This window comes from Alosa pseudoharengus, unplaced genomic scaffold (assembly GCF_046254945.1).
Source record: "Alosa pseudoharengus isolate Yale_2024_CS ecotype anadromous, Long Island Sound unplaced genomic scaffold, YU_APseudo_1.1 YU_APseudo_1.1_scf_9, whole genome shotgun sequence".
Lineage (NCBI taxonomy): Eukaryota > Metazoa > Chordata > Actinopteri > Clupeiformes > Clupeidae > Alosa > Alosa pseudoharengus.
Window position 1 is genome coordinate 29,800,669 of NW_027468881.1, and position 11,212 is coordinate 29,811,880.

Sequence of the window (11,212 nt, forward strand, 5' to 3'; positions counted from 1 at the left end):
TAGGCTAAAAGTATTTATGTCCCTCCCAAGCTGCGTTAAAATGGTGTGTTAAGTGGAAAAAAAAAAAAAAAACCTCCTGGGGAACACCCCGACACGACAAACACATGCACTTTTGAAAAGCTTGAAACGTCCATATGTGTAGCCTAACGCATCTTTTAACTTAGCCAGCCAGTGTTGTAAGAGTTCAACGCTTGTTTTTGTGCAGTAGGCTAGCCTTTTTGATAAGAGATGTCAGGGGTAGGCTGACGTGATTAAGGAGGGCTTTCTGTTCCTGTTTATGTAAAGGTTTTACATAGGCTCAATAATGATAGGCTACACTGCATGTTATAGGCTATATTAACCAAAAGCGCACGTTATGTAGGCCTAAATAGGCAGTCAGATCGCGGGCCGGGTATCATTTAATCATAATTAATTTGTGCGGGAGGGGGGGGGGCTTAAAAACATACAGCCCAGGGGCCTCAGGTGGTATTAAGGCGCCCCTGCCCCCCCCATGTCACTGTCTGATGGTTAGGGTCTCCTCTTCTCTAGCCACTGGTCAGTGAGGGACGCTTAAAGGAACCATATGTAAGATTGTGGCCAAAACTGGTACTGCAATCACTTTCAAATTACTGTAGAGCGGTGTATCCCCTCCCCCTCCCCCCTGACTCGAGGTTGCCAACCCGGATGCCAAAACACTACTGACTTCGTAGATAGGTAGAGGGTGGCGCATCAGGCCAAAACACAACATGACATGACAAAACACAACATCAACATCAGTTGAGGGCTGCAACTTCACTTTTTAAAAGGCAATATCCTGGCCGGACTACTGTTGTCAGTGATATAAGTATTTGAAATGAACATGATTTCTTAATGTCTAGTGACATATCAGGGCCATTTTATGATTAATTGAAACACATTTCTTACATATGGTTCCTTTAACCCTTAAAGGAGTACCGTCACACCGGTGTGACGGGAATGTTGGGAAATTAACATTCTAAAGAATATCTGGGTTCATTGAATTCAACATAGAATTTTAGAACCTTCAATTGTTGCGGAACTTAGAACGTTCAAAAACCTACACCTTTAAAGGACAATTCCGGCGCAAAATGAACCTAGGGGTTAATAACACATGTGTACCGAGTTCGACCGTTCGCTGGGATTTGTTTTCATGCTAGTCGAATGTGACCAGTTTTATTGCAAACCGCTTATTAGCGGTTAACGCTAGCCTTCGGGGCACACGTACAGTAGAAATAAATCACTATTTCTATACCACTAACAAGGCTCAAAATAGCACCACACTCACACAGTAGCATAATGAGGGTCTCTACATGTAAACCGAAGCATTGAGAACTTTGTAAGTGTACAGGCAGTTTATTAAAAAGAAACACATTACCGTTCACGTCTGGTTCACATATACAGGCAGGCGATGTGAACTAAAATCAAACGTAATTTGCTCAATATAGGCCTATCAGAAATAATAGCTCCGATGTAACATAACTTGTGTAGTGTAGGCTACTTACTTAGTGGATCCATGTCCCTCTGGTAGCCTATGGATCGCCGCCGCCTGTGTGTGGTATTGACTACAGCTTCTAGCTCTCTCTCTCATAGCCCTTTCACGGAGCTCCCGCAGCTCTTCGTTGGTATTCCGACTCGAAAAGATAAGGACGTCCAATAAGGGTTCATCCTTGATGTCTTCAAATTCGTTCAAATAACCTGCCATCTCTTATGTCTCCTGTTGCGTTCAGTGCTTCTCTTTTGCACAGTCCTTCTGCAACAACGTTTCACCCGAGATTCACTTCACATCCCAGTTGTAACCAAGGCGCCTGCCTGTATGTGAACCAGACGTCAACGGTAATGTGTTTCTTTTTAATAAACTGCCTGTACACTTACAAAGTTCTCAATGCTTCGGTTTACATGTAGAGACCCTCATTATGCTACTGTGTAAGTGTGGGGCTATTTTGAGCCTTGTTAATGGTATAGAAATAGCGATTTCTTTCTCTGTACGTGTGCCCCGAAGGCTAGCGTTAACGCTAATAAGCGGTTTGCAATAAAACTGGTCACATTCGACTAGCATGAAAACAAATCCCAGCGAACTTAATGTCTAGTGACATATCAGGGCCATTTTATGATTAATTGAAACACATTTCTTACATATGGTTCCTTTAAGTAAAGGCAGCACCAATGTGACTCACTGCTCTGCTCTCTCTCCGTGGCTGAGAGTGAATTAGTAATGGTTGGCGTGGTTGGCGCTCTCGTTGCCGTGAGCCTCCCTTTCATATGTGCGCCGTTTGAAGCATGAAAGACAATTTTGCCACGCTTCAGTTACTCTCCATGTACTTGATGTAAACACTACGAATCACTGTTTGTGGGACACCAAAGGCAAATTAAGCTCTTCAGCCGAGAAAAGTCACTTTAAAAGCTATTCATTACCAGGGTGAAGCCCGACCCTGAGGTTGAAGTTGTAACACTTTGTTCATATAGATTATTATACTGTACTGATGATGCTGTTCTAACAGGCATTAATAGTGTTTTTTTGCTGCTTTAATTATTTGTATGTTTCTCTGAGTGCTTTGTTGTTACCACATACATACAGAGGGGGTCAGCATTGAGGTAAAATAAATTCTAGATGACATACTGGAGAATGATTTGCTCCCTGTGAAGCATAATCAATGGATGCAATTGGATTGGTAGTTTTAGATATAACCAGGACTTCCTTGTGCTGTCGGTAATGGATTACCCACAGTGGCCAATCAACAACTAAGCCTATTTAACATTACACAACATGAACCAGGATACATTGACAATGCACAGTTGGCTGGTGGCTGTCGCAAAAGTGCTGCATGTTGTACCCAGGATCCGTAATGGTCCTACTTCACTGTACCACCTGCGCTGCCAGTAGCCCGAATGCCCAATCAAAGAACCAAAGCAACAAAAACAAAATCACCAAAATGGTAACCTTCATGCGCAAACAAACAGCTTCACCAGATGCAGATTAAGAGAGCAGCCTTCATGAGCGTTTCACTGGGGTTATCAAGCAGGCGTCCTCCTTCATCTGTGTTTTGTAGAATTCGTCCCACGACACCTCCAGAAGGCTCAACAGTAGTGTCTGCTGTCCCAGACCCACATCCTTCCACACTCATGATGGGTTCTCTAACAACAAATGCTTCTTTCTTTGTCACCGTGGCCGTTTATGATCTGATCAGCAACACAACCAGACAGAAAGCGAGCCCCTTATGAGGACTCCAACAAATACCAACAAAATGTAGTCATTCCTCCTACATAATTTTACTACTACTCTTTTGGCACTTCAGTTCAACATGATACACCTTTGAGCGTACATTTTAAAAGGTATATCGGTAAAATAAGAAATCCCAAATACTTTTGGTGAAGGTATTTTCTCAACTTTTTTAAGGCTTTAGTTCCTGTTCTATGTGTATGTACAGTCTTGTAGAGCTGAAAAATACGTCCTCAGGGCACCACACTAACTTTTTGCATTGATTGCACTGGTGCGCCTAACTTTTTTATTTAGGTGCACCCAAATTTTTAATCGTGTTGCCTTTAATGCCACAATTTCAAGGTCACCTTTTTATTTGTCTCCATATATATTCTGTGTGTAAGCTGTTTTCAGAGCATGAACCGGGAATGGCAGCATTGGGCAGAACAGTAGGCCTACTTTTCTTAGTGGAAAAAAAACTATTAGCTTAATTTTTCGTTTATTTTGTCACATTTATTTCCTTTATCCGTTGCTGATTCTCTGGTGCTCAGGTCACAATTTCAAATACACACAGCCTGTAGCAGTGTACAGGAATATCTTGATCACAGCCAGAGACAAAGACCCGCCCCATCCCTGTCTCTAGTTTAGATCATGATATGATCCTAACATGAGATTGAGTATGGTCAAAGGTAGTGTTGTCACGATACCAAAATTATTGTTTCGGTACAGATACCAAGTGAAGGATTTCGATTCGATTTAAAAATTTGATTTGATTTTGGGGCCCCCACCACCTTGATGCCATCAGTAATATGAATATTGTGTGATCATTCACATCAGTGGCGATCCTAGAAATTATATTAAACCTAAGAGTAGGCCTAAATGAATTAAATACCATAGTCAGGGTAGATGAGCAACACACTCTAGAGCCCTGGTTCTTTCAGTGCACCTATGGAATCCAGTTACTCAAACATAAATGTGCCATTTTGCTTCTTTCAAGACTGTACATTTTGGTACAGTCAGTTAGATGACTGCCTTCTGAGTCCCATTTTTTTTTTTATCACACACAGACAATTTTGCCTCTACAAACCTTCAGTAAATCAGAGTAGTAATGAGCTCCTTAACGATTGCCATCATCATTACTGCACTCGTTACAGGACGTCCAGAGGCTCATTTAGCCCTTGCTGTCTTGCCTGGGGTCTTACTCAACTCAGCCCAGCTATTGATTCCCTATGTTCCCTGCTCATCATGTCCAAGACTTCTCTCTCTCCCCATTTACACTTTTTTTTTTTCTGCCTCCTCTAAATGTAATCCCAACTTCCTTGTTCAAATTGCCCTTTTGGTTCTTTCTCCCCCTCTCTTTTTTCCTCCCTTTCTCTCTCTCTCTCTCTCTCTCTCTCTCTCTTTTTCACACACACATACACACACTTTCCTGTTTTTCACATTGGTTCTTCTGTCATTACTTCTGAACTTTGCTCCTCACATCTCCTCCCTTGCAGACTTTCGCAGGGCCATCCCCTTCACCCTGAGCCTCCACCTGGTCTATAACCCCCTGACTCCTGCCTCTCTCACCTCGCTGCCTCTTGTTTCTCCTTTCTTTGATCCACCTCCCTTATTTGGGGTTCTGTCTGCTCTTTGCCTTATTTATATCCCCATGTTCCTCCTGATATATAAGTATACTCTTTTGATCCTGTGAGGGAAATTTGGTCTTTGCATTTATCCCAATCCGTGAATTAGTGAAACACACTCAGCACACAGTGAACACACACAGTGAGGTGAAGCACACGCTAATCCTGACGCACTGAGCTGCCGGATACAGCGGAGCTCGGGGAGCAGTGAGGGGTTAGGTGCCTTGCTCAAGGGCACTTCAGCCGTTCCTACTGGTTGGGGTTCGAACCAGCAACCATCCGGTTACAAGTCCGAAGCACTAACCAGTAGGCCATGGCTGCCCCTTGTCTGCCGACTTGTCGCTCAAAGCCCCTGGTTCTCTGTCCACTCCTGTTCCCTCGCAGGCCTGCGCGGGGCCATCCCCTACGCCCTGAGCCTCCACTTGGGCCTGGAGCCCATTGAGAAGAGGCAGCTGATCGGCACCACCACCATCGTCATTGTGCTCTTCACCATCCTGCTGATGGGCGGAGGCACCATGCCCCTCATCCGCATCATGGACATCGAGGAGAGTCAGTCTCGACGCAGGAACAAGAAAGACATCAACCTTAGCAAGACCCAGAAGATGGTGAGTGTGTGAGTGTGTGAGTGTGTGTGTGTGTGTGTGTGTGTGTGTGTGTGTGTGTGTGCGCGTGTGCGTGTGCGTGTGCGTGTGCGTGTGCGTGTGCGTGTGCGTGTGCGTGTGCGTGTGCGTGTGCGTGTGCGTGTGTGTGTGTGTATTGTGTTTGGTCTGACCATGTGTCATTATATTGTCACTGCTGACCACATTTGTCTTCTGATCACACACACATTACATTGGTGTGTGTGTGTGTAAGGGAGAGAGAGACTGATTTCGGCCTGTATCCATCAGATTGGTTTTGTCACTGTGATACTCACAGATGTGATGTAAAGTGATGTACAATATGTTATGTAAAGTGATGTAAAAGTGTCATATTAAGAGTCTGTTGGTCCCACTTGAGATTTGCAGCTCGTTCATTAGAGCCTCATTCTGGGGCCCCCTCGCTGACCATGAAATGTTTCAATATGAAATCAAGATTCCAAAGGACCACATAATCTTTAAAACTGCATGGCGCACTCTGTCTGATCAGACCACACACACACACACACACACACACAGTCTCACACACTCATTCAAACCCCTCCAGCCTGCTCTCAGTGTCCTGTGCGTTCTCTGATTGGACCAGTCAGCCCATCAGACCCAATGACTGCTGCCGTGATTGATGAAGTCTGTGGCCAACAGTGCCACGTTTGCTCCAAGGACCTTGAGACCCCCCCCAACCCTATCCCACAAACTCCCCTCTCTGTCTCTCTCTTCGCTCTCTTCGCTCTGATGCTGACTGAAACTCTTGAGTGCTTTGTTGTCTGGTCTGATCATGCAGAAGTGCGGCCTGCCCAGGGCAAAAGCTTATTGGCCCCAGCGAGCCCTCTCCGCTCATTTGTTATTAGAGCTCTTCTTAGAGAGAGGGCTATTTGCGACCCCTTCTCTCTCCTCTCTTGTTTCTCCTTCTCTTATTTCAAGGAGTTGCGTCAGGTAAGACACGTGTCCAGAGGGCGGAGGACACTTGATGTCTCACACCCCTCTCTTTATGTCCTGCCAGAAGAGTCCCCTGTCCTGTGTGTGTGAGTGTGTGTGTTTGTGTGTGAGTGTGAGTGTGTGTGTGTGTGTGTGTGTGTGTGTGTGTGTGTGTGTGTGTGTGTGTGTGTGTGTGTGTGTGTGTGTGTCCAGCCCAGCGGTGTTTCCTCAGAGAGATAGATCTCTCGTCCACTGGGGGTCAGTTGAAGGATATTTACTGATTGTGGCATGGCCCCATGGAGGATGAAAGGCTCGACGTGATGTAACACTTCAAAGCAGCCGCTGTTCAAAAGGGACACCGTGCTGACTAGGGATGAACGGCCTGTTTTTATTTTTTGTTGTTGTTGCTGCTGTTTGCCTTAATAGTATCTGTTTTATTTTGTTACACCAATGTGGCTGTGTTTGAGTCAATGTCTGCTATTTTTTCCCCTGCTTTTGGGGAATTTCTTTCCTGTTGTTCCTGCCTCTCTCTCTCTCTCTCTCTCTCTCTCTCTCTCTCTCTCTCTCTCTCTCTCTCTCTCTCTCTCTCTCTCTCTCTCTCTCTCTCTCTCTCTCTCCTGTCCTCATGCGAGGGTAACTCTGTTGAGTCTGTTGGATTATGTTTGCTACTCTCTAGTGCTGACCTGCATCGCTCCAATAACTTTTAACCTCTCTCACCCTCCCACCATGTCAGGGCAACAGCACAGACTCAATTTTTGTTAACGCAAGAAACGTTTTGTTAACTTCTGTAAAAGGTTAACTTTTCTCTACTTCTTATTTATAACTAATCCTCTCTCTCTCTCTCTCTGGCTGTCAGGGTAACACCATCGAGTCGGAGCACCTGTCTGAGTTGACGGAGGAGGAGTATGAGGCTCATATCGTCCAGAGGCAGGACCTGAAAGGCTTCATGTGGCTCGATGCCAAGTACCTCAACCCCTTCTTCACTCGCAGGCTCACCCAGGAGGTCAGTGCAGGCTCTCCCATGGCCCATCTCTACATAACAAATGAAATAACATTATGATGAAAAACAATACATTCATAAGTTTATTTCACTTGAATGCACCTCAAAAATTATATCCATTTTTCAGTTTAAATTTTTGCACAAAACTATTAAATGCTACATAGAGAATAGGCTAGTCTAGTAGTTGATATGACCATATGCCATGTAAAATAAAAGAAAACTTACAACAACAAAAAACATACCAAATGGCAAGATCTTGCCCTACAGCATCTTTCTGTGTAACAGGGAAGGGAACTTCTCTGAAGCAGTATGGTCAGCAGATTCTCAGTCCTCCAGCTTAGACACTTCCTCATTCATTACTCTCATTTATCTGGGACAGAAGCCCAGAACTGTAAACTAATTATGAGCTCCTGGGTCCTTGTGCTCGAAGGTTTGGCCCATCCTCCAGTACTGTAGTCCGGTGATGGCTTAGACTTGCTAATGAGTCTGACTTGCTAATGAGCCTACAGTATGCCTGAGAATGAGTGTGGTCCAGACTGAGGCCAATATGTCTTTGAGTGTCTCAAACATGCACTTGCAAGTCTTTCTGTGTGCTTTGGGCTGGATGAAGTCCTTGAGTTGTGTGCTTGATTTGACTACTGAACTGTTGTACGTCAAAAACATCAATTCTGCTACTTTCATTTTAATGTTCTGAGGAGCCAATCTTTGACCTAAAGTCAGTTGATTCCTATACGAGCAGCTGCTTTATAGTCTGAAACAGAGGCTGGGATGTTGGCCAATATTGGCAGTATTGATCATGTGCTGTGGAGACTTCTTGCTTTCCTCTAGTTTAACATTGTGAAATGTTAGCAGACCAGGGCCCTTATTCACAAAGAATTTTAAGGCTAAAAGTAGCTCCTAACTGGCGAATTTAGGAGAAACCCCTAAATGGTATGTGTTTTGTTGTTGTCGTTGTTGTTTTTTTTCATTTTACAAGGCATATGGTAATATCAACTACTAGACTAGCCTATTCCCTATGTAGCATTTAATAGTTTTGTGCAAAAATTGAAACATTCAAGTGAAATAAACATGAATGTACTGTTTTTCATCATAATGTTACAGGAGCTTCCAATCGCGGGTGCATTGTACTGTAGGCATAACTAAGGGATGCAATAACGGCACCAACAACAACCAAAACCAGCCTACTTATTGTCAACATGCACACCAAATGTAACGTGTCATTGTGAATCAAATTAAAATGTTCTCCTCTTTGCAAACAGGGATAGGCATATGGTGACAGATTAATTAAAACATTTTTTTTTTTTTTTTATTAAAAATAAAAACATTTTGCAAATAATTAATGCGTATGTTTCATTAGGCTACTAGACTATTTGTTTTGCCTTACTCTTTATTCATTTAGGCTATTTATTCAGTTATTCATCATCTTCCGTCCTTCGCACTACTTGTGTAGCGCACGCATTTTCAGACCTGTCACCTGTCACTCATCATCGTAGTGGAGGTGTTTGGAATCATTCCCGGTTTACAATCATCAGCCAATCAAGGTGGTCACTTCAGTCAAGCTTGTGCATGAGTAATGACGTCATCCATAGCAACGAAGACTCACTCTTAGTTTAGGAGTTGTCATTTTTCCTTACTCAGAGTAGGTCTGAAAGGCTTTGTGAATAACTTTTAAGAGAAAACTCCTAGCTAAAATCTTTTAGTGCAAGTTTTTTTAGGAGTACTCCTAATGGTAAGATAAAATGCTTTGTGAATACGAGCCCAGAACAAGGACTAGAATAGTGTTGAGTTCAACAATCATTATCAGAATGAGTTCACATAAGGGTCAAAAGCCGAATCATGTGGGACTGCTTTTTGCATTGAAGTGCCTGGCGGCTATTGTGCAGACACAGAATGATGATGATGTTAATGATGATGATGATGTTAATGATGATGATGATGATGATGATGTTGATGATGTAGATTTAATGCTTTTATCTTATGGATCCTGATGGGGCATCTCTGTGATATGTGATCCGTCTGATCCAGGACCTGCTTCACGGCCGCATCCAGATGAAGAGCCTGACCAACAAGTGGTATGAGGAGGTGCGACAGGGCCCTTCTGGCTCCGAGAACGATGACGACGAGGGCGAGCTTCTCTGAGCTCCTCTGAGCTCCATGAAGGTCAAAGGTCAAAGGTCAAGGCAGGGTCAGGAGTCAAAGTTGTGCACTTTGACTCCAACGGCAGTCAGTGTTACCAGTGCAGAGGCTTGGCCTCTCTAATCTGCACATGAGCACTTGGTGGATCCCAACCACTTGACCCACCCAGCACAACCCTCCTCTGGAGTGTACCACTTGAGCCAAATGAGGCAGCAGTGTAATGAGCGCTGTGGGACAACACAACTGTTATGGGGTGTGGGGGTGGACTAACTAACACTGTGGAAGTGTTGAATGAAAAAAAGGTGAACTGGGATTGTTACGGGAACTCCATTGAAGGATTTACGTTTTCTTGTTTAAAAAAAAGGGCAGGTGTAATGAAACTCAAAAACTGTCATTTTTCTGTGATGTAACCCTCTGAAACCCTCATGTTGTGTCACTCCTTTGTTAATCTTTTATTTTTTCTTGTTTTCACTTTGTGTGACAGACTTATAGAGGGAAGGCAGCGCTAGTGAATGTTTTTGCTTTAGACTTTCGATCGTTATATCGACTTTTCATGTGAAATACTGGTAATGTTTTGTATTTATTGGGCGAGGGATAAAGCTAATATATCTTCAACAAATCTTTCACATTCTTTTATTTTGATTATTTGTTTACACAAATGAATGCATTACGGATGAAAGATAATGACCATACTTTGTTAGGGAAACAGAAATCAGTTTCATTATGAATGTTTCTATGTCAAGGAAATGCTTTTATAATGTGCAATCAGTAGTTACAATAAAACTCACACCCTCCCTCTGTTTACCTCTACATTTCTCATTTAATCTTCCGCAAACATCACAAGGAGCTTCTGTATGTGTGTGTAATCCCCTTCGTAAGATGACTTTAGCGAGCTGTGAGTGTGTTTTCTGGACTGCATGCTGATGGATGGGATCTTGTAATTATAGCCCCGGTGCTGGGAGAGACAGGTCTCACGCACGGCACTGTCACAAAGTTGCTCATACTGATTATTTTATTCATGTTTTGTTTGATTTACTTGTGACAACTGCGGATCTGAAGCGACGTCTAATAGAGTCTGTCAAAGAGAAAAACTTGCACAAACACACACACACACACACTCCTGCCCAGGGACTGGTTCTGTAATATGTGAAATTAATTTTAATTGGGGTGTTTGAATGTGTGTGTGTGTGTGTGTGTGTGTAGTGGGGTGGGGTGGGGTTGTGGACACAGAAGAAAATGCTGAACTGATATCTATCTCTTGTCCGCTGTCAGCCTTACACTCTTCAGTGAGTGAGTCGCTGGAGATGCTATTGACCAGGCCGTGCCAGACACACACTGATGTCACCCTAAGGTGGAATCCAGTGGCAGCAACACGTGTGTGTGTGTGTGTGTGTGTGTGTGTGTGTGTGTGTGTGTGTGTGTGTGTGTTTTTGTGTGTATGCAGTACACGTACATTCCATGTTTCCATACAGTCCCATTTTCTGATAACAACTTAATTATAACATGGAGCGGAGCAAATGTGAGGGAGCCCAGTCACACTCTGAGGATGTTATGGCAGGCAGTGTTTTGTGGTGTATATCTTAATAGTTTCTTTCACTCCAGCAGGGCATTGCTTGAAACCATGTAGAGTGCATGTGTAAACAACCCCTATCTGACTGAATGAATTTGGAGTGGAACTTTTTGCACCAAGGTTCTTTTCCCCCTTCAA

General features: G+C 43.6%; 1 protein-coding gene across 1 annotated transcript in view; it reads left to right on the forward strand.

Moving 5' to 3' along the window:
- The window catches only part of slc9a8 (solute carrier family 9 member 8), a gene marked incomplete in the record, with an annotated part of 42,864 nt that extends 32,560 nt beyond the window's left edge, over positions 1 to 10,304 (forward strand). Inside the window, 3 exon segments of the mRNA XM_076276165.1 lie at positions 5,203 to 5,423; positions 7,225 to 7,371; positions 9,394 to 10,304. Coding sequence (XP_076132280.1) covers positions 5,203 to 5,423; positions 7,225 to 7,371; positions 9,394 to 9,507 — 482 coding nt within the window.
- Positions 10,305 to 11,212: the final 908 nt, after the last annotated feature.